The following is a 23954-nucleotide window of genomic DNA, read 5'->3' on the forward strand; positions in this document are numbered from 1 at the left end:
ATATATACTATTTTTTAATTATCATACTTTGCTTAACTTAAATCAATTAACTCACATCAATTAACTTACTGTCAACCCCATTTCAATTTTGGTTCGAAGTTATATTGTTTAACGTGCTTTGTTTGTTTTTTTTTATGTAAATAACTTATGTTAGATATAAAACTATCTCAAATCTTTAAATAAATTCTTGTCAAAACCAATTTGATAATGTAAATAACTCTTTTTAAACGACTTTTGTAAAAATATTTATACTGACTTATACTCAATTTCCGCTCCTAGTCAATCAAGCTCATTTTAGAAAACAACAGAGAAAATGGCGAAACCGCAAGAAGTATTTTAACTTACCAGCACTTAATTACATTACGCACAACATCACTTGTACACTACAATGATAAACACCTAGCTATATAGACCGTGTGTAATTTTTAAAATGATATAAGAAGATTATGCACGTGTGCATTCTGGTCTTTCTAGTTTAGAATTTGTATTTTAAGAAACAAGCATTCATTGTTATGCTGGTAACGTTGCACAACGCTCGCAATGACAAAACGTTAATAATAATTGTCTCCATCCGAATACTGAAGTCGTACTCGTTCGTGTTCATCGTTCCCATTCAAAGCTGCGTCAAACATTATTTTATGTGCACCATAAAGACATGCTTTGTGAACTTGCTTTTTTTATATAAAACTTTATGGTGAACAAGTTTGCACATCTAAACACACAACACATACTGACACATAGCCCACAACTAATATATATATATATATATATATATATATATATACATATATACATATATATATATATATTATAATATGTTAGTTATATTTAGCACATATATAACTTTTAAAACAGAACAGATTATTTAGATAGGCCTAAAGAGTTCAACCTCATCAGCCGTCTATCCAATTTTTGATTTCTGGTATCGCAACAAAAACCTTCCACCAGAAGCATGAACCTCCCTCTGGTTCTCTTATTAAGTTTTCTCTCCGGTGCTCCACTGGTCGTTTCTGGTAAGTAACTGCCACAGATGTTTCATCATTTTTATAAAATTGTTCTCACCATACTTTACAAACCTGTCGATACATTACTCCGCATGAAAAAAATTTTCTTTTGCCAGATTGCAGAAATCACAACTGCCAGAACGGGGGTACGTGTGTCCCGCAAGACCAGGGCTTCAAGTGGGACTACCACTGTGAGTGCCCGGCTGGTTACAAAGGGGAACAATGCCAGTGGGGTACGTTCGTTTCAATCACTTTGAACTTAATTAACCCAAAGTTTATTAAATTTTTCAAAAAATATAAACATTCAAAATTGAAGATGACACAAGCGTATGTGTAGACAACACAATTACTCCGTGCAAAAACGGCGGCATTTGCAAGAATGGAATAAATTCTGGAGAAAGATACTGCGATTGTCCTGGAAAAAATGCCACCTGGTTCAAATACGGGGGACATTACTGCGAGCTAAGTTTGTATTAAATTGACTTGTATATTATTTAAATGATGCTTTTTTGATTGAGAAATTTGTGCAAAACTTCTTGCTAAATATGATAAACTACGCTTTTATACACAAGCACTATACACCACATCATATACCTATAATAAATACTAATCAAATATGCAGACTATATACTAGGATACCTCATTTAGGATCATAATTTAGAAATATTTTACATGTAGGGCTATATTAATTCGTCATGCCTTTATTGGTAAGTCATTTTTTAATACATAAAAATAATGTTCAATTGAAGTTGCAATAGAAATATAATGAACGAAAGTTTGCAGTTGAAAAATCAGTTTTGTGCACATTGTTAAAACATCACGAAACGTTTTATTTTTGTAATCAAATTTAAAAAAATTAAAATTATTTTTTCTAAGCTTTATAAATAATGAAAACTGTTGATTTTTGTTAATAAATTTAAAAAAAATGAAAGTTATTGTTTTCTAACTTTGTGAATGACTAACATTCGTACCTACCACAGTCGATCCGTGCACAACATGCCCATACGGCACTAAAATCTGCCAAAGCATTCCAACCCAGAAAAGTGGTCGCTTTTGTCTGGACAACAGCAAAAGAGAATATTTTGCTTGATCGTTACGTCATGAGGAATTACCTTCATTCGTTCTCTATTACGTTTACTGATATTCTTGCTTGCTTGGTGAAACATTTGAAAATTTTCAATTACTATACCTAACTTACTTTATATATTGTCTGTTCACTAACACTTTTTGTCGTGTAATTTTAATCTATCATAATCTAGAGCCATCTAAATAAATATTAACAAGCATGCCAATTGAAACTGTTTGCAAGTTGTTTGTCAATAATCATACCGTTGGTATTTTTGAATTTATTGAAATTTAACAAACAAGAAATTTTTCAATAAATATTTATTTTTAATTTCAATCTAATAAATTAAATAAGCGTGTTTCTTAACGTTTGAATATAAAATTACAAAAAAAAACTAAAAAAAATTGTTTTTAAAATGGTCTGATCTTATCTGGAGACTGCCATTCAGTCAATCGATCCATATCGTCATTTGGCCAATCAATATCGTAACCATGGCGCTGAACTAGTTGTCGTTCACCGCTGAACAACCTGACGTAACATACCTACTTTCCTTTGGAGTTCTTCAGATTATCTTAAGTGAAAATGAGCTCGTCAAATTTGTTGGAGTCATTTGAAAAGAATACGACGACGCATGGTGTGGGCACCATTGCTTTGTCGACTGGTAGGATCGATTGTTAATTTGTTCATTAACATTTGAATTTAAACGATTCAGATCAACATTTTTCCCGTCAAAATTTATATTCATTAAATTTATATTTATTGATAACTTATTAAAATATGTTCTAATTATTTTACTAATATGAACTTTATTAATGCAATGTTTATAAACAGGACGCTTTAAAAAGATATTTTGGATTTGTTTCACCTTTGCTGCAACAGCTGTCTTGATCTTCAACCTGTACAGACAGATCCAAAAGTACTTCGATTATTCAGTCTCGGTCGGCATCTCGATACAACACGCCAACGATATCGACTTCCCGGCCATCACGCTGTGCAATATCAACCCGGTAAAAAAATCTCAATTCCAAAGTCAGTCTGTCTCGAAAAGAAAAAAGAGGAGCGTCAGTAAGTGTATTTAACGTAATAACATTTCGGCACGTTAATTCAAGTGTGAATTTGCGCACGTGTTCAGTGACTCTTAATTTAATGACAACCGGTAACTTTTCTGATGGCCGCATTTAGATAAAATTGATGAGAGTTGTGACGGGTGAGTGTATGGTAATTGGTAATGGTAACCATGCGACCCGACAGTTCGAAGTACCGTACCAACAAATACGCTGTCTCACAAATCTCGTTTGAATAACACTAAATGGTGGTAAACATTATTTATTTGAAAATTCAGATCAATATGATGCAAAATGTTGTTGTTTTTGTTGTCCGACTTACAATGGAACCAACCCAGCAAATGAATGCAGTAAGTGTGGCAATTCCCTGTCCAACAACTTTTGCAATGGAGGGCAAGATGGCACGCAATCAACATTTCTACCGCCATCCACCATTCAATACAAAACTACTGGTTCGTCTTCGTCCTCCCAGACAACAACACCAACAACAACAGGAAATTATCAAACCACTACTTCTGCACCTGTTTTACCAAAAGAAACTTTTTTAAAAGCAGAGTTATTGACAGAAATTTTATCAAATTCAAGCAAACGTTTCGGTTATACATTGAACGATCTTGTACTCAACTGCACATTTGCGGGCAGCAACTGTGATCCAAAGTACAATTTATATTCATCATAATATTTAAATGTTTGTTAATAAATCAAACAAACTTCCTGAAGATATTTTTTCCAATTTTACAACCCGATTCACGGAAACTGCTTCGTCTTCAACAGTGGATGGCAGGTTGCAAGTTTGAAGTCCCATCGAACAGGCAGACGATACGGTTGAAACTTTCAAAAAATTGAATATCAATTTTTAATGAATTTTGTCATTAAAATTGAGTTTATGCCAAACAAGTTCTGATTAACGCTGAAATAAAATTAATTGCTTAAGTTGAGAAGTTTTTTTCACAAGAATATTCATAAATTCAAAGTTATCCGCTTAAAATTTATTTATATATAAAACTAAAATTTTGTTATAGGTGTATTGTTTTTAAATGTTCATTAATTTTTCCCTTTTAAAATTTAAAAATAACTTTTTAAAAATTATACTAAATAGTTTTACAAATAGCCAACCACCGATCGTGTAATACTTGTAAAAGAAAATCATATCTAGACTCAAGAAAAACTTAATGTCAAATATTTATAAATTATACGAATGTAAATTATACGAATGAAAAAGTTCTTGTTCGATAAATACTAAATAGAAAAACTGACCTTCAAATTGAACAGGTCTCATGATGACATTGAACATAAACCAAGACGAATACGTTAGTGACGCTGGTGACACGGCTGGTATCAGACTTGTCGTCCACATTGGATTGCAGGCCCCATTCCCAGAGGACCAGGGCATCCTAGTCAGTCCTGGACATTTGACCTCAATTTCATTGAAGAAGGTCGGTTCAAAACTTAATTTTAAAATTTAAAGTTTTCAATGAATTTCGGTTTCAACCAATAATGATATATATTATATTCTTATACTTTGAAACAAAATTAAAATTACTTTATCTTAGCTGATGTGATAATAATTTTTTTTTATTTTAAAAACTTCAAATGAATGTCTTACGTTTAAAAAATACTTTAATACCACACAATATTGAATGAATATTGTTCCCAAGTTACAATTTCTCTTGGCTCTAAACAGACTTATTTTAATCAATTTAAGCAGCTAACTCGCGCCGATGCAATTGAAATTAAATACATTTGTTTTCGATGCGTTCATTAAGATTTTTTATTTGTTAATCTCAGGAAAAAATCAGTATTAAAAATTAATCAGTAATAAAAATATTAATTACATCGATTCATTTCAATTGACCTACTAACCATCTACTGGAACAATTATTAATACATTTCTAAAAACATCAATTCAAAGGCGTTTATTGAAAAACCAAATATTGATACAATTCATCGTCATTCAAGATGGATGATGTTGTAGCGTAATTATCTAGCAAATAAGTTATTTATAAAAAAAACAATCAACTTTCAGCCATACATCTTTTCAAAAATCATAAAATTATTTTTTAAGATTCCATTCAAGCGATATTAAATTTGTTACACATAGATTGTTGTTGAGAGGAGAGGCCAACCGTACTCGAAGTGCGTGGACTCAAGCGATGCCAACATGGACAATGTTTATAAAGAAATTTTCCCTGAAACTAGATACAGTCAAGGAGTATAATTAGTTTTATTTTATTTTTTTAAATTGTATCAAAACGCAAAATATTATGCAGAACAAACTATTAACTAAATATAAATTAGTAAAAAACAATTTTAATGAATTAGTAGCCAAAATGAGTAATCGTTTGAAATGTTTTTTGTTAAGAAGCATGCTAAGATGAGGTTAAAACAGGGCCATACATTACGTTACTTCATGTGTATTCCTTAGCTTATTCTATTCATCATGTTAATCAATTTTGCAAACTGAAAAAATTTATTAATCAAACTGATAAAAACGTTTCATATCTTAAAAGTGACCTAGCCAAAAAGTTTTTCGAAATAGAGAAATGGATGTTATCAAATCAAATTTTATCGACGTTTTTAGGTTTTACTCAATTTAAAACAGTCAATGAATCATATTAGGATATAAAGTAATAGTTCGAACAAATTTGCTATCCCGGTTAAATAACCTTGAATAAATTTACATACTAAAATGGATTTATGATGGCACAGGCTTGCCAAAGAACGTGCTATCAAAAAAATGTCATGCTGGCGTGCGGTTGCGGCGATCCACACTACCCCTTGAATGGAACCGTTTTTGGAAATAAACTTTGGCCCATCTGTAGCGTTTCTGATGCAAAACAAGGTACAACATTTCTTTTTGTATTTAGACCATATTTAGACCAGACACTTTACATAACATCAATTTTCGATAAGGAAGTTGTTGGATTTTTTTGTATTTAGACCAGACACCTCACATCACATCAATTTTTGATAAGGAAGTTGTTGGATTTTTTAAAATAATTTCTTTGAAAGTTAGCCAAATTTATATACCTTTCGTTCAACTCTACAATGTTGTAAAGTTATTCAAATATGTTCGGTCCATGTTTGCTAGCAAAAATAGCAATCAACTTGCGTTGTTTGGTCCTTAATAGTTGCTGGCAAAACAGATATTTGAAATAGAAAAGATTTACTTAAAAATAAGGGCATGCTTTTGTTTATTAAATTAAATTTTTTTATTCAGAAAAATGTAGAAAAGAAATTTTGAATAATTTCAACAATAACGAGTCAATGTGCACTTGTCCGGTGGTTTGCAGGTATGTATATGTGTGTTGTGTATATAAATTTTTTTATAAATCTGAAGGTTGAAAGTAAAATAATTTAATTGTATATATCCAGTGAAACATCATACATGACGTCAGTTTCAATTGGTCAGTGGCCGTCACAAGTTTTACTGGTAGTCGTTTATTAAATTTACATTTCAGCATATTTTTATCTATTATTTTGGAAAAATATTTTTAAAAAGAATGATACCTTGAAATATTTGGACGACAAAGTACCTTTTGACATGTTTCAAGACAATAAGTACAAGGACAATCTCTTAACTGTCGAAATATATTTTGAAGAGTTCAACTTTCAAGTACTATCCGAATCGCCAAGCTATGAAGTAAATGGCTTTTGATAAATAAAAATTTAAAGTTTAACAAACACAGATTAAATATTTTTCGTAGGTGGCCCAGTTTCTGTCAGATATTGGAGGGATTTTAGGGTTATACTTGGGAATGTCTTTTATGTCAGTTGTTGAATTTGTTGAACTTTTCATCGATTTTGTCCTACTTCTTTGTCAAAAATGTATTCTGGTAAAAACTCTAAGAAAGAGAAATAATAAAATTCAACGGGAAAATAATGAGACGCATGAAACTGTGAAGACACCAAATGAACCTACGCAATCTCAAAACCTGACAAAACCTTTGAAAACACCAAAATCAACTAACAGCGTGAGAGATTTGCTTTTGAAATTTTAAATAAAAGCTGGGTGCTCTATAAATAGAACTTCTTATTAGCTTAGCAGAAATATTTATAAGTACATTTGCTTTTATGACAATTTTGTTAGAAATTAAAAGTTATTGTTAGGTTTTTTAACGTTCTGTTTTTCTTGGAATGAGTTAAATGTATAAAGTTTATTGTGAACCCTATAACATTAACGAACATTACATTTTATTTATTATGTAGGAATAACTTATTATTCTCATATCTCGTCGTCTTTATAAAACTGTACATTATATAGATTTGAGGTATAATCCAGAGAAATAAAATTGAAAATGATTCTATTAGCTAGCAGTAAGGCTCGTGCCGTGTCGTTTTTGCTTTATCAACCTTTTCCATCATGTGAAGGGCAGTTATTTTAGTTATGTGTGCAGGGTAGAACCATCGCATAAAATAAATATTAAAATTATTATTATAAAATAATTATGACGTTCCATAGTTGGCTAAAAAATGTGTAAAACTAAACTTGCGGTTGCATAATAATTTGTTTTGCCTCTATCTACCTATCCTGTGCCTATCCTGCCCAGTGTCTATCGCGAGTGTCTATACTTTATTTGTCGCACCGAACATAAAAGTGATGATTACAAAATGAACAGCGTTAGTCAAGAATGTCAAGAGTTGAAATTCTCCTACGATGCTTGCTTCAATAAGTGGTTCAGAGAGCATTTTCTTCGAGGCAACTCCGACGCTTCAGTGTGTTCCGAAATTTTTGCAGACTATCAGAAGTGTGTAAAGGTTGGCACTGGATAAATTATTTTGAAATTTTTATTTAGTCTATCGATATATGCACTTATAATATATATGTAAAACTAAAAGCAAGTGCAAGAATGGATGTTTAGTTCTGTTTACAGTTGAGCTTTTCAATATTTTTAACTGTTATTTTATAATTATTAAAAAATTATTTATAGTTTATATAATAAACTCAATTTATCTGGGCTAAATGTTCATTTATTTCCCCATTGTGTTTTTTGTTTTTTTATTGTTGTGCAACAAATTTAAATAGCTTAACACAAATCACAAACTCATAATAGGTTAAGAAAGGAGCATAGTTTTGCATTTTTGAGCAATTATGTCCAGTTTCAAGAAGATTGTATAAATAAACTGCTATGCTGCAAGTCTAAAACACACAACACATCATCTGTTTAGCAGATGTGGCATTTAAATATCTTATTAGCGAACAAGATGTTTGACAATATAGAACACTGGCTTTTGAACCCATGAATTCATTGATATCGTTACCTGCGATTTTAGAATCTTAAAAGAATACTTAGATAAATGTATGGTGCTTTGTATTGCGCATGCATACATAATGTACATTTAGCGCTCGTACTTTTGACATATGCTATTAGATTTTTTTATTATTCTTTAGATATCATTTAGATTATAAAAATATTGCTAATAATTTCAATAATTGATTAATTGTTTGGTCAGTTGGTTGTTTGTTTTATGTATATTTTTGCATTCAACTTTTGTTATTTTTAAAAACATTATTCTTATTTATTTGTTTATTTTATTTTAGAAAGCCCTGAAAGAAAAGAATATTGATACAAAGGAAATGGAACGAAATCATTATGATACTAAAGATTGAGAATTTATAGTTACATGACCATTAATCGTCGTTTTCAAAGTTGAAATATAATGTACAAAAACATTTTTGCAGGCGTTATGATTATTTGTTTTCGACTTGTAAATGATCGCGTCCACCCATTCATAACGTTTGTTTTTTCAACATGCTTCAAAAATGCAATCATTCCTCATCAAGTATGGCAAACATGTGAGAAGGTTGTGGCATGGATATATATATTGTGGTACAATTGCGTTATTTATTTTTCTGTGATGCGTTTTTTGCAGTTACGCTTTCAGAAATCAGTAAATAAAATAACCGCTACGTTTTACGTCTTCATCTTCCAGCAATATCAAAATTTTTGTCTTTTCTGAAATCTGCTTGTTTTCCTCTTAGGAATTAGTGCTACAGATCAATAATGGTAAATATTGTTTTATTTTTTCAGACAGCTTTCTTTGGTAATGTATCCGAGACAGATTTGCGTCATGCCTCTGGTTATTTTTATTTCTTCTAAGTTTTGTTTACAGATCTACAGATTTAATTATTAATATTTTATTTTATTCCGCTTTGTTCTGTGCAAAATAAGCAGAATAAAGGCGCTTTACACACTCAGAGAATAGTAAAAGCTTGAAATATTCCCATATAAGCGCTGATGATGAGTAAAATCGAAATATGGCCTATACGCTTCAGCTTCACGACACCAACGATTTTCTAATTAATTTAAATATCTTGGATAATTATAAGACTACTTTTAGAATTATTGAAAAGCTCAATCTTAAACTTTCAAAAGCTAAAAATTCGCTAGATTTTATCAAACAAATATATATATTTATTAAAACAATATTAAAATTTTAGTACGATCTTATGTTTTTTAGGGTTTTTAAGCGTTGTTTCGTTGTCGTTTCTTGCGTTGTCAATGAAAACAAATGTGGTTGAGTTTAAAATGTGATCGAACTCCCTATTAAGAATCTTGTTTATTTGCGTCAAACAAATTAAAATGAATTTTTCTGATCAATTTAATGGGGTCGTTCAATTTTCTACAGAGCGTCAAAATACAAAGTTGGAATTTTTTGTTTCGTTTTTCTGCTTTTTATTATTATTATTTTTTTTTAGTTTATCTATTTTTAACTAAAATTTTTAATATGATTATATGTGTCATAAAGATAGACATTTACAAACTGTAGAATAAATTATTTTCTAATTTTTTAAATTGTTTAGTTTCTACATTAATTTAGTTGTTATGTTTGTTTATAACTGTTATGTTATGTGCTATCTGTGTTATATATATATATATATATATATATATATATATATATATATATACATATATATATATATATATAATAAATTATAAAAAAACTAATTGAAGATTAAAGGTTTTTTTAAATTTAATAATTTATATAAGATTGTACAAGGTGTATGATGGTAGAGATGTTTGTTAAATGTGATAACAAAACACACATATCGGAGCATTCTGATTTTTCTGCAAAAAAATCTTTGCTATGAGTAAAAGTCTTATGAATTATAATAAGAATTTTAAAATTTTTTATTTTCTATTCATGCTAACTCTGATAATGAAAATTTTACAAGAAAAAAAATCAACAGTCTTGTTTGTGATTTATATGTTATATAAAGATTTCAAGTTTTATTAGTAATTGTTTTTTTAATTTTTTACAATTTATTTTTTGTTCACAGAAAATATAACACATCTGAAAGTCAGACCAACAATATAAAATGTTCTGATTTGCAAGTGCAGTCGTATAGAGGCAAAGAAAAAGAAGTTACACACATTTTTTTTATTATATAAAGTTCTATGTATTCATAGTTATAAATGTAAGTTCCCCACTAAGTTTACAAGATTTTTAATCAAATTAAACTGTTCAATTCATCAAGTGCCAAACTGTTATTAGCAAAGATTTTTCTGATTACCAACATGACAATTCTGATGATTTACTGAATCACCTTCAAAAAATGGAAAACCGAATGTTGAAATATTTAAAATGTAATAGCTGGAACAAGACAGCTGGTGAGGCATCTTTCATTTTGTTATTGTTATCGTTATCATTTGAACTCTGACCCACGATTTTAGCTTAAGTTAAGTACTCCAGAGCAAACAACAACTTTTTGTTTTTCGTATTGTTATCTGCATTTCATGGTCTATATAAAATGTTTTTATGTCACAAATTATATAATTTTGCCAAAAATGAACTCCACAAACAAATTAATACACAACGTTAATGTGAGAACCAAAATAAAAGCTTTTATGGGTAAAGAGGTAATAGGTCGAATAACGTTCTATCGTTTGTGACTCATTAACTTTTCAGTATGCTTGGACTTTTCTGATTTTAATGACTCCAGCATAAATTGGAGCATATAATTTTTATATTGACCTTAATTATATTTAAGAGCATTATAATTGTATTTAAAAAATTATGAATAAACTTTTATAAAAATTTCTTGTCAGCTTACTTCCCGATAAATAGCGATATTGATTCTAGTTGTATGAATTCAAAAAAGTTGAAAGGCGTAGATAATGCTGACGACAAGGTTTGACATAAACTTTATAGACGTTTGGTTTTTGTTAGATCAAAAGATAAATTTATTTAATCTCTTTAGTTCTGTGTTACCAGCATATCATGGAATCTTCTGGGAACTGTGTTTGCTGTTGCATATCTTTTTTTGATCGAAGAATTACGATTTCGTGATATAGTTCGATGTATCAGGATTTAATTGAGCAATGTTTGCATTACTACGTCTTAACTTATTATTTGTGTTTCTGTGTTTGATGTACTACTTCCGTTTTTGAGCTTTATTTTAACGTATCAAACCTTAATTTTGTTGCAAATTTCAACGCATCCTATTTCTCGAAATGTTTTTTTGTGTGATATTTCACTTACGGAAAGATGGACCACAACGATTGCTGTACAGATAAAACGAGCATCAACTTCTGGAGCGTTAACAGGCTGGAATCAAATAACACGCAACCAGATAAATACGTGGAGGTGGCTGGTTGCGTCGTTTCACTGGCCTACCACTATTCAATTATTTCTATTATCGCTTGCGCTACGTTTAATGGTGAACTTTCTAGACGCAAACCAAACGTTTAAAAGTAATGATGGTCAATAAAATATTACATTTAGGTGAGATAATAATTTACGATCTCTCTCTGACCGAATGCTTGTTGCTAAGAACATCTGCTCATTCGGACAAGGTAATCTTTATCAAATGGATTGGCGAGAGGAACTTGCATAAGGTTAATCATGTGTTGTAAAAGATTCTTAAGAATTACGAAACATAATTAAATACCTTCATCAGTGTTTTTTTAATAATGGTAATGATACATATATATGAAAAAATATAATCTTGCACGATAGAATGATAACAAACAATTAACAGTTAACCATTAACGAATGGTTAAATTTATCTCGTGTCTTTACTGTTTCAAGTAGGAATGTTATTAAAAGAAATATCGGGCTCAGATTTTAAATGGTTTTTTGAAGGGTGATAAATTGCCGATTTGTTGTCGAAGTTTTTCAGATGGAGACCTCGATTTTTGGTTCATATTTCATTAACAGAAACTATATTTAAACGTTGGTGAATACTAAATATCAAGTTGAACCATGGATGTTATCTATATTTTATTTTAAAACAAAAACGGATGAGCCCGGAATATGCAAAAAATATTAGAAAAGAGAGAAAGAGGGTGATGATCAAAAAAGGAATTTTTAACACCACAGACGCTTATAATCACCAATAAGCAAGCTTAAAATTTCTATTTCATCCTAACAAATCTGAATCGTGTCATTGTTGGATTGTGTCACTGTCGTATTGTGTTATTCTTGTATTGTGTTCTTCACGTCATAATTCAACCTTACCTTGAACTTCAACAATTTTCAGTTATTCAGTTGTGGGAATGATGGCAAAGTGCGCGTATGGGACGTCAATGTGTATTCCAAATATATCACGATGATTGAGAAGTAATAATTTCGTGAATATTTTTTTCATACCATAGAATATTTCTAGTCGTTATAGATTTTCGTAAATTGCGGTAATCATCATTTTGGATTTAACTTGTTTGGAAATTTTATTTCTCTTACGGAAATTTTTTGTTCAATGTTACCAGTAAAATAAAAAATAATACATATTCTTTTGTTTTACGATGATTGTTACTTAATTAATGAATAAATTTATAAAAATATATTTATATTTCTCTAAAGTTTTGCCATAACGAATGAAAACATTCCTCGAAGCATGTGCAAGAAGATGAAAAAGCAGCAAAATATCCTAATCACATCGTGCGACTTTTCATTTTCTGATCATTCGACGTTCGTTATCGGATCAGTTTCTGGGCTAATATTCTGTTGTTCAATCAATCCTAACTCAACAAACGGTTGGCTTATATTACGTACAAATGCACACAATAACACATACACACGCATTTTGGCATAAATTAATTTTTAAAATGACACACCCATGATCAACCTTACCCCAAATTTACTGAACACGAAAACAACTTCAGAAACTTGCTAGATACTTGATGTAACAATAAAATTTTTCACTGTTAATTTTTTTATCTCCACTTCTGGCAAAAAGATCTATTTAAGATTGTAATGTTGCCGTAGGTGGTGGTAGTTTGAAATCTGCGGTGACATTTGTGTACGAGGGCCACAACGCGCCTGTTCACTGCATCAACTTCTCCCCGCTCAACAAAAATTTATTTTCCAGCTGTTCTTACGATGGTTCCTTTGCTGTTTATTCTATCAAGCAAGTATAATTATACCTGGTTATATATTAGATTGTGTGTTATATATGGTTATTATATATGATGATACATATTACTTTTTGAATAAATTTATGTAGCGCCAACTGAAACGAACACCTGTTTGTGATATTTTTGCACATTTGTGTACTAATCTGCCAACCAAAAGTTACCCGAAAAATAACTTGCTGATGTGCATGAATAAATTTTTTAACATTTGCTGTAGCACAAATTTTGTTTTTATCAAAGAATCTCCCTTTGGTGCAGTTGGATGTTGGAGTAGGTTCTCTTTTTTCCATAAAATGGCTCCCACACGATCCAACTGTCCTGGCTATCAGCACGGAAGAAGGTTATTTATTTCTGGCAACACTTCAAGATTAAATTATTAAAGACAAAACATTTCAATCAAAAGGCTGTGTATTGTTTTATGAACTCTCTGAGTCTTATGTTTTATCTCTTGTGTCGAAAGTGAAGTTAAAAGATTCTAAACAAGTTTATGCTCTGTCATTCAGCGACAAAAGGTTTGTTAATGCTTTACCGTTGTATTGTAAAATATTTAAATTTAAAATCTAATGATATTTATAAAAAATAAATGCGTGATACAATTTAAAAATGCCTAGAACGAGTTAGTTATTTTGAGGGACCCAGCTTCGGGAAAATTGTTATTTTATTTTAACGTCGACATTTTAATTAAACGGTTTCGCAAATGTTCTTCCCATGTTCTATCTGGATAATGTTCTACTGTTCCTCTTGGCTTTCAGAAAAAATACTACAAGCATACAGCGTTTCATAATGTCCTACCTCGGGGGAACTGTCTCTGGACGCTAAACGAAGATTGATTGATTGATTGATTGATTGATTGATTGATTGACTGACTGACTGACTGACTGGCTGGCTGGCTGACTGACTGACTGACTGACTGACTGACTGACTGACTGACTGACTGATTGATTGATTGATTGATTGATTGATTGATTGATTGATTGATTGATTGATTGATTGATTGATACAGTGTTTCATAACCAAATCACACAAAATCGTCGGTTTTTTTTAGACTGTTCAATTGGATAAACAGTTTTTGAAGAAATTCTAAAACAATATATATCCGTGCGTGCGAACTTAATAAACTTTTTAGTTTACACGAAAACTCTAAAAAAAGTATTTATTTAAACAGAGATATTGTTTTTTCAGTCGACATTTATGCATCGGCGATGATAAAGGAATCTGTCATTTTTTGACGGTAAATGAAAAATTATCAACAAATGGTTTTGCGTTTGTTTCATCTTCGTGACTGATACACAACAATGAGAAAAGTATTTTATCTTTATTATTTGAATAAATGTTTGATTTTATTTCATACTGTATAATGTTTAGAACTCTGTATCAAATTTTGATGCAATTAAACTCAATTTATTTTTAAAAAAAATCCGGCAAGAGGTTTGGTGGCCCGATTTATGCCCTCATAACATGCGTTAACGTGTAGCAACAATTATTACTATTTAACTTTCCCTTGAATGAATTTCATACTTCACAGATTAAGATTAAATTTTTGTTAACATTTGAAAATTCACAAGAATTTGTTTAGTCGTCGGCAAAACCATTGTCAAAATGTGCGAATTGCTTACTTTCATCATAACCAATAGTTCACATGCTGGTTATCTTTCTCTTACGAATTTTAAAAATTTATAAAATACAATGCTTGTTATCATTGTTCACAATTTTTTTACTAACCTTATCTAAATCTTGTTAAGTTTTTTTTTAATAGTCCATTCTTTTCTTGGCGATCCTACTCTTCCCCTTCTATTTACTTTAGTTTTATCTAGTATTGATCATTGTAACTCGCTATACTATGGCCTTCCTGATTATACTTTCTGTCCTTTAAATAATGCTCAAAAACTGGAAACTCTGGTGCTCGTCTAACTGGCAGCTAATTGCTCGAGTCCCTTTCTTTTCTCACATATCTCCATATCTTGTTCTCTTGCACTGGCTACCTATAAAATATAGAATAATTTTTAAAATTTGCACATTTATGTTATAAGTCTCAATCTAAATTATTTCCTTAGTACTTATGAGATATAATAATTGGACCTAAACGTGCCGGTTTACGATCGTCTTCTTGTTCTCAATTCTTCTTAACTCGTGTTAAAAACTCTTTTGCTAAATCTGCATTTGCTTTTTTTGACCCTTTTCTCTGGAACTCTTACCTCCTTTTCTGACTACTTCTCCATTACTTACGAAATTTTGAGCGTATCTCAAGAAAGACCCATCTGTTTGCAAAATTCATTGAGGATCGCTGTTGAACATCGCGGAAATAACGCTTTATAAGCTAATTGGGAAAGAAGAGAAGACTGATGCGCCAAACAATCTTTATTTCTTAGCTGCTTAATCATTCCCGATATTGTCTTCAGTTTGGTATCATGTCAACTCCTAATAAAGATATCCTCTCACCCAATAATAAATATGTATGAATTGTAGGTGTAGTGCAAGCCCAATCATTTTTTAACTCTTTTCGAAAAATATCGTCAAAGAGCAAATTCCAAAAATTATTTCTCGCTAACATTTATTTGAATGTTGAAATCAATTAAGTTTTTTCAAAAACCTCATTATTTTTACGATTTTTAACAACACAAATTTATTTACGACTATCCCTTTCAGCTTCACATTAAATTTTAGAACGTTACAAAAAAATGTCTAACGATCATATGCTGATAAAAACTATCGGACTATTTTTATAAATTATGTTAAATGGTATATAAAAAAAATAATTATAATAATATAAAATATACAAACTGTTGAACTTTCATAAAATTTTATTTACAGATGGTATAATTAAGAAAGACAATTAAACAATTATAATGATATAAAATATAAAAATGTGCAATCATGCCCCAGGAATTTCTTCATATAAAAGAGTAAAACCTTTACGATAAAAACAATAGTGCTGTAAGAAAAATATTATATCAAAAATTATAGAAAACAATCCTAGTCCAAATTTGGTGGGTGATCCAAAAAGTGAAGACCAATCATCTGCAAAAGTTTGAAAAAGTTTTGAACAATGATTTATTAACCGAGATTAACAAATACACAAAATTGTTATAATTGAGTAATAATAAATTATTGTTGTAACGACAATGTTCAATTTTTAAAGTAAGCAATAGTTTACTAATATATTACGTGCAATTCACATTTTCATTTGTGAGAGCACAAATTGATATATCCAGTGAATTGTATGTTCAGTATAGTTGAGTAAACGAATCTAAACATTACTTGGCGAACATGTGCAGCTCAAGTTTATAAAATTACAAGCCAAATTAATAAAATAACAAGCGTATACGCTAGTTCCGTCCGACATGCCAAAATGTTAGGGCCAGCATTGCGAACAAAGGGCAGGTAAAACAAAGATGCTTTGTTAGAAACAACGGTGAAAATGAAAGAATAACAATATAAAAAAATATCATTTGTTGGAGACCTAACAAATGATCTCGAATTTTAACATATTTGACTGTGAAGACAAACAAAAAATACCATTGTTATAGGCAATAAGAAACATCTGAAGCAAACTGAAACATCCGCCAGTGAAATCCAGCATTACGTTCCCTATACTCCAGCCTTCCGTACTTTTTCTTCTGAAATTCATCCAAGCCTATCAAGCAAATATATTGTACATGGCAACTTGATGGCAACTAGCAATATGATGGCAACTTTTTGCAAAACATAACGGTTTAAAATTAACGTTTATGATTACTAATATAATATAATTTTTTAATAGGCGCTGTTTTTAAAAATAAGCTTCCATTAAAAACAATTCGACAAGAAATGAGCACCTGTGGAAAATATTTCACCAAAGTGATTGCAAGTTTAATGTAGGAGAAGATGTAGATGTAAGTGAGCCATGATATCAAACCAGCCATTGAAACAAACAAGAAGAGTCCTGCTGTTGCCCAGGACAGCAGAAGACAAACACTTCCCAGCGTGGAGATCTTCTGTGATGTCTTCTACGAAAATTAATAATGTTTTCTGAATACAAAATATTCTTTAAACAGAAAATATTAACTGAATCAATAACGCCATCTGAATGAGAATTATTATTTGAATGAAAATTGATGATAATACCTGAAAATTATCTCACATTAAAAATTTCAGATATATTTACAATATCTTTTGGCTATTAAAATATAAGCTAAGAACGTAAACTGGAATTTAAATTCGCTTGAATATTTTAATGTTAATTTAAGGACGAAAGAAGCAAAATCATAAAAAAACAATTGAGAAATAAACAATTCTTATTTCCTTAAGTTGAGCAGTTGAAATGTTTGGCTCAGAGTACAGACCTTGTAGAGGAGGCATTGGAGTACAGTGACAGACGTTAAAACGATGGCGTGTAATGCAAAGGCGATGTCATTGGCTTCAACAGGGTTGACTCCTCTGGGATGCAGTGCAAAATATTCATCCTGAATAGAAGCAATAATGACGTGTTGAAATTTTTGACACATTAGTAGAAAAATCCAAAAAACGTAAAAAAAAACTTGATAAGATTACAACAAAATTTTAAAATAAGAAGTAGATATTAAGCAACACAAACAATCACACATGAGCAAATATAATTTGCCTGTGTGCAGGTCATAGTTGCAACTTTCAGGGCATCTACATCTGCTGCTTCGGCACCATCACCACAGAATTTTGAAATTTGAGGCGTGTTTGAATTTGTGAATAGCATTTGACTTGGAAAGAAAAAGTGTACAGATCGTCAGCCTCACTATTTTATCTTGGCTCATCTGCATCCAGTAACAGGAAGACTGGCGATAGATGAGGATGCAGCAAATGGACAGTAAATCAATAAATGTGCTCGTGCGTACGTCTGACTGCATCGCTTGCGTTTTAGAGCACTTGTTGCGCACGCCAATCTACCCGTTGGACCGTCGTCGTTTGGGTCTACCATGCAAATTATTGTCCGGTCAGAGTCTTCATATGTAAGGAAAAAAGCCCTGATGGTACATAAATGGTTGTTTTTAAAGAGACTTTCCTCTAACCACCCAGATATTTGCCAACAGAAGAGCAGATGCGAAATCTGCATATCCGGCATGTGTATGATGATATGTGCATGATGTAAGGTACGACAGCCAGCATTTGATATTTACCAAGTTTGAATGTGGCATGGTGGATCTAGTATAGCAATTTTTAGCATTCTCACTTATCACACCTAACTTCCATAACAAAACTGCAAGTCACTATTGAAAGTGTAACTGTTACTAAAAAACAATAAAAGGAATAAAAAAGCAGTGTTTCAATATTTACGGATCAATATAATAAATGATATTAAAATACATGAAAAATTTGCTATACTTGAATTTCAGGTATCCAAAATAATGCGACGTTAAATAGTCCATAGCACAAGAATCCAGTAAGATTCAAAAACACAAAATCAAAACTCAGCCCCACCACACTGCAAAATATTTAAATTTTATGTTAATTTAATCTTTTTGTATGCTTCATAACTACAATTTACTCAAACAAAACAGTTTTTATGGATTACTATAGCTCTTTCATATTAACTGCCTCAACACCCTGAACCATCTTCTCCTTCAAATCTGTCAATTTCACCATTCTCATTAACTTAAATCAACCACATTACCTGACATCTAACTTAGTGTTTTACTTCTACTGGGCTTTCCAATTAAATCATTACCAAATAAATAGAAGTTTGAGTCAAAAATAGGCTTTTAAAAAAATAATGGCAGGATAAATATTGTGCACTGCCAAAGCAGTTCCTCATTTAGTTTTTAACATTTGAGATGGGCAGGCATGAACTTATTTTGTGCTGTTTTTCTCCCAATCTTCTCGACGTCATCAAGTCTATATTGTTCTTATCAAAATTTTCAGTAAGAATTGTTAAAATTAAAAAAAAATTTAGACTGAAACCTTTTGCGTCTAAAATTTGTAATGACTTGAGGATAAAAGGAAATTGACCAGGCAAAAAAATATATCCATCCAATTATTTTCTGAATCAATATTATTTCTTTATGATGGACCACTGTGACTTGCAGAAGAACTCTATCAAACCTGGGGATAAAACAATAAATTTTTAAAATATAAAAAACTTTACTGAAAAATATTTTCATCCATTTCAGACAATTTCTCAATCAACAGCCATTAGGTTATTTTGTAATATGTTATGTTACGTTATGTTATAATGCGCTAAGCGATGTTCTTGTAGCAAAGTGCGTACAATTTATACTATTAATTCCAAAGACTTCTTCAGTTGTTGATATCAAATGAAAGTTTAAAATTATAATACATAATGGTAAACAGCGGAAAAATTTAAAAAGGATATACAAAGTCAATATATTATTGTTATTTATATAATACTAATGATAATATGATCACTTAGTGCCATATGCACCACCACTTTAGAGATACCAAGGCCTAGGTAGGTACTCATTTTGAAAAGTTGAGTTTTTAAAATTTATTTTCAATTGATACGATGAAGACAATGCACGATAGATACTATAATATGAAGAGTGTTGCACAATTCTGAGTCAATATATAAGGTTTACTTAAAATGGGAATAATAAAATCAACTCAAAAACAATTAACAATCTTAGAAAATTTCAAATTCAGCCATAAAAATTTTGGTCAAAAATGCAAGAAAATTCTGACATATAAACCTCAAGTTAGGCTCTCCAATTGACTCTAGACCCAGAGTTATCTGCCCAATGTTTACACCTGTTATATTCAATTCAACTGTCGAAGCATTTTCTATAGAAATGTTTGGTAATAACTTTATGATTTCAACATCTTCAAATTTTTTGACAACACCGTCAGGACCAGCATAGTTAAATGCTAAGTTGACAGTGTTGTTAATTTCCTTCCTTTTAAAAATAATAAATCAATTTCTCAAAAAATCAATTTTTAAATTTGTTGTGATTGGAGTATAAATTATAAAAATAGGAATTCAAGTCAAAACATTGTACACCTTCTAGAAATAGACAACTGCCATATTATTTTGATTTGTACGAATAAATTTTATGAACAAAAATATTTCAAATAATAATCAGTATGAAGTTTTTCAACAGATAACTTTGCATATATAATTTAATTTCATAATAACTACAAATATGACGTCACACAGGAATCTGAGGTACTAAACATGACATCACTTAACATGTATAAGCCATCATATAATTTTTAAGTCATGATATTTTTAAGACATCATGTACCTGAATTTAAGAGTAACGAAGGAAGTAGCATTTATTTCTAACTGAATGTTATTTGGAATGAATTCTGCAATGATTTCATCTGTTGATAAAATTAAATTGGTAAACATGGTGTTCAAAATAAAGATTAGAGTAAAAACTGAACAAATATAAAATGGGATTTTTTATACCAAATTAATATTGATTCTACAATAGGTGTGACAGATTTGGGCAAGTTTTATGCATCTAGCAAAATCTTGGCATGAAAATGAATGAAAGAAAACTCATTTTAGCACTGGAGGATAATGAAAAATAAAAAATTAAGACTAGTTAAAACAAAAAGTAAAATTTATTAGTTAATGGTCTAATTGATTTTTATAATATAAACGGTAAATGCTGCATTACGGTACTTTATCATTTGCTAGTGAAAATTTTATTACCACCATCAGGTCAGAATCATTTACTTTACATATGTTTTAAATTTAAAAAGTTGAACTATTTTATGAAAGATAAAGAAAAAAAGATAAATTTTGAAAAGGCAAAAATAAAGGTAAAATGTGTAAGTTTTTTAACATGAATTCATTCAATCAATCTTCATTTAGCGTCTAAAAACCCAGTTCCCCCGAGCTAGGACGTGAATTAACATGAATTCAAACAGCTTATAAATCTCAATACATACGCACATTTGTCATAATTACCAATTGTTACAATCATGTGATCGGCAGTTTTCATCGTAAATGTAACTCTTGTAGTTAAAAGTAGTCAGAGATCTACCTTGGCATTGGGATAGATGCATATCATATGCCCTCACCTAACACCATATATATAATTGTAGTAATAAATTTGTAAGCAATGTAAATGTTGTTTTGCTACAGTTGTATTTTTATTTCAATGAAAAAGTTAAAAGTAGAAAACAAATATTAGTTGTAAAATTTACAACAATCAAATTTAAATACAATGTAAATCTTTATTTTTAAATCATTAAAAATTAAATGCAACAGTATGTCAGTATAATAAATGAGTATATAAAAAAAAAATAAACCCTTCACCCAAGACAGATCTAACTTTAATAATAATTTTTCATTTTATTTCAATTCTTAATTACATAAAATAAACTTTAATTAATAATTATTTATTTAACAAATTTTAATTTTAAAATTTGAATATAAAAATTATAAAAAATTCACAATTCAGCAACCTTCTTTTGCGCTTCCCGCACCCAATAACAATAAAAGCCTGACGATCACAAACACAATAGCAATCATGATTTTAAACGATTAATACAATTGCAGGTAAAATAAATGAATTAAAAAAAATCATCACGAAAGAAATCATACATCCCTCGATTATAAGTAACGCGACATAACGTGCCTTACGTCAGTCTCTACAACAACATGATAAGCAATAATTGCGCTGTAAGATTGGAAAGCCAAACAGTTCTGCTAAAATAAAAACATATGCCAATCCACTACTGGTAAATAATAAAAGGTACCATTATATTTTATTTATAATTTAAGGAAATTAATTTTAATTATTTGAGTAATCTGATATGGTTTGACCAGCGGAAATTTTCATGTTAATTAATTAAAAAATATTATCAAGCGACTTATTTTTGGCAAGTTAATTATTCAAGTTGCTTAATAAAATATAAAAATGTGTTTGATGTCGTTTCCTGTTTTCCGCAAAACCTGCAATAAAAGAAACACCAAAACTGCATGTTGCAACAGTCATAATTCATTCATAATGGCTCTGCCCGCGGTTGATTTCACGTTTAACTTTATTTCAAAATAGTTTTTTCTATCCATTGCATATACTTAAATTTGAAATATGTTTTCGTTACCAAATTTCATTATCTTATTTTACAAAACAATGTCACATGAATCGATTTTATAGAAAACCAAAAAAATTTTTCACGACAAAAATATTTAACTATGATCATTTGACGATAACAGTTATTATTAATGTGCATGGAGTTTTAGTATAGAAATTAAACTATGACTTATGAACTTACTGTTAACAACACAAACATCCACAGTCAATTTTCAACTGCTAATGATTTCGTCAATAAAATTAAATGCATTGCATAATGCCGCTCTCATTTCTAAAAGAGTTTATAATCATTCACAATATTCAACATGGAACTTCACTAGGTGTCATGTCAACTTGTTTGATGTGGGTTACTCCACCTTCCCTTTTGTCAAATTTTTAATCCTCTTCCCTTTCAAATCATGACATCTTTTATGATCACCCTCCAAGATTTGAAACCGTCGTTCGCTTACCAGAAGCAACCTGGTCAGCCTCCAACCAGCTACCAATCTCTGCCGCCTACACGTATTTAATTTCGCGCATTTATAAAACAAACGACTCTTCAGATCCACTCAATTTAACATGTGACAAAGCCTTGGCCAGCAAATACTATTTGAAAATGTTTTTTATTACAAACGTAAAATTATATAATATGTTTGCCATTAAGACTTGTTTTTAAATCTCTATCCTTTCGACATTAACGTCGGTGAGATAGCTCAGTCGGTGTACAAGCACTTTTTCGCGTTATTAACGCGCTGTGACCTGGTTCAAACACTATATCTTCGGAACTCAAAGACTGTCATACGCACGAGAGATGATGCGGTGCTCGCACGTGTATACCAACCATATGTTACTTCGTGTGGTGTGGAGGTTATAGGCATTGTGGCACCAAAGTTCAGTTATAATTACAGCTCTTTAAGCAGTTCTGCCTATGGTAAAGATGTATAAAAAAGAAATAAAAAATTAAAAAACACTTTGTGTAAGAATAAAATATAACAAGCAAACAACTACAATGAAATGACTAGAACAATTCGAATGTCAAGATGCAGTGATTGTACGTCTAGCGAAATATACAAAATCTCTAAATCAATCCTAAAGTACGCAATTACCACAACAGTCATGTCGTATATAAACACAAACACACTTATATAAGAAACAAATGCAATTTGTAACATAAAAAATTTGAAAGTCTGGAAAAACACTATTTTACACTAATCACTAATGGTATATAACATTATTTCAGCGGTTAAACTGACTACTGCTGATCAAGGCACCTCGAAACATCTTCTTTCATTGGCATAAAGTGAGGAGGCTGATAAATTGAGGGTAACGATCATGGGGTAACCTACTGACCAGACCAGCCCGACGTTTGAAACTGCTTGCGCCGTCAACAATGTTGTCAATAAAGTTCTCGTTTTCGTCACTCAGGAACCATCCCGTCACGAACAATCGGTAGCTTAATTTTTGATTGAATA

At 30.6% G+C, this 23954-nt stretch overlaps 9 protein-coding genes across 9 annotated transcripts; 7 read left to right on the top strand and 2 right to left on the bottom strand.

Moving 5' to 3' along the window:
• The first annotated feature begins 882 nt into the window (after nt 1-882).
• HELRODRAFT_193057 (hypothetical protein) lies at nt 883-2460 on the top strand. The gene is made up of 4 exons (XM_009025437.1): nt 883-1013; nt 1121-1237; nt 1321-1470; nt 1985-2460. Exons 1-4 carry the CDS (start codon nt 953-955, stop codon nt 2092-2094), a joined length of 438 nt encoding a protein of 145 aa, XP_009023685.1. The 5' UTR covers nt 883-952; the 3' UTR covers nt 2095-2460.
• Nucleotides 2461-2652: 192 nt separating this feature from the next.
• On the top strand, nt 2653-5352 carry HELRODRAFT_177242 (hypothetical protein; the record flags this gene model as incomplete). The annotated part of the gene is made up of 6 exons (XM_009025438.1): nt 2653-2731; nt 2902-3099; nt 3629-3791; nt 3855-3958; nt 4407-4570; nt 5236-5352. The coding sequence occupies 6 exons, from the start codon at nt 2653-2655 to the stop codon at nt 5350-5352; spliced, it is 825 nt and encodes a 274-aa protein (XP_009023686.1).
• A 482-nt stretch (nt 5353-5834) lies between these two features.
• HELRODRAFT_177243 (hypothetical protein) lies at nt 5835-7135 on the top strand (the record flags this gene model as incomplete). The annotated part of the gene is made up of 4 exons (XM_009025439.1): nt 5835-5976; nt 6048-6145; nt 6637-6777; nt 6842-7135. The coding sequence occupies 4 exons, from the start codon at nt 5835-5837 to the stop codon at nt 7133-7135; spliced, it is 675 nt and encodes a 224-aa protein (XP_009023687.1).
• Nucleotides 7136-7745: 610 nt separating this feature from the next.
• HELRODRAFT_84764 (hypothetical protein) lies at nt 7746-7907 on the top strand (the record flags this gene model as incomplete). Its single annotated transcript, XM_009025305.1, has 1 exon — nt 7746-7907. One exon carries the CDS (start codon nt 7746-7748, stop codon nt 7905-7907), a length of 162 nt encoding a protein of 53 aa, XP_009023553.1.
• Nucleotides 7908-8898: 991 nt separating this feature from the next.
• On the top strand, nt 8899-11828 carry HELRODRAFT_177244 (hypothetical protein; the record flags this gene model as incomplete). The annotated part of the gene is made up of 5 exons (XM_009025440.1): nt 8899-8939; nt 10417-10501; nt 10615-10747; nt 11186-11268; nt 11625-11828. 5 exons carry the CDS (start codon nt 8899-8901, stop codon nt 11826-11828), a joined length of 546 nt encoding a protein of 181 aa, XP_009023688.1.
• A 1144-nt stretch (nt 11829-12972) lies between these two features.
• Nucleotides 12973-14562, top strand: HELRODRAFT_177245 (hypothetical protein; the record flags this gene model as incomplete). Its single annotated transcript, XM_009025441.1, has 4 exons — nt 12973-13111; nt 13707-13829; nt 13893-14001; nt 14535-14562. 4 exons carry the CDS (start codon nt 12973-12975, stop codon nt 14560-14562), a joined length of 399 nt encoding a protein of 132 aa, XP_009023689.1.
• Nucleotides 14563-16361: 1799 nt separating this feature from the next.
• Nucleotides 16362-19599, bottom strand: HELRODRAFT_84702 (hypothetical protein; the record flags this gene model as incomplete). Its single annotated transcript, XM_009025296.1, has 6 exons — nt 16362-16507; nt 17006-17123; nt 17305-17475; nt 17812-17931; nt 18824-18923; nt 19400-19599. 6 exons carry the CDS (start codon nt 19597-19599, stop codon nt 16362-16364), a joined length of 855 nt encoding a protein of 284 aa, XP_009023544.1.
• A 479-nt stretch (nt 19600-20078) lies between these two features.
• HELRODRAFT_177247 (hypothetical protein) lies at nt 20079-20804 on the bottom strand (the record flags this gene model as incomplete). Its single annotated transcript, XM_009025442.1, has 2 exons — nt 20079-20349; nt 20698-20804. 2 exons carry the CDS (start codon nt 20802-20804, stop codon nt 20079-20081), a joined length of 378 nt encoding a protein of 125 aa, XP_009023690.1.
• A 2097-nt stretch (nt 20805-22901) lies between these two features.
• On the top strand, nt 22902-23427 carry HELRODRAFT_177248 (hypothetical protein; the record flags this gene model as incomplete). Its single annotated transcript, XM_009025443.1, has 2 exons — nt 22902-23004; nt 23147-23427. 2 exons carry the CDS (start codon nt 22902-22904, stop codon nt 23425-23427), a joined length of 384 nt encoding a protein of 127 aa, XP_009023691.1.
• Between the last annotated feature and the right edge of the window lie 527 nt (nt 23428-23954).

Source organism: Helobdella robusta (genome assembly GCF_000326865.2).
Source record: "Helobdella robusta unplaced genomic scaffold HELROscaffold_41, whole genome shotgun sequence".
Lineage (NCBI taxonomy): Eukaryota > Metazoa > Annelida > Clitellata > Rhynchobdellida > Glossiphoniidae > Helobdella > Helobdella robusta.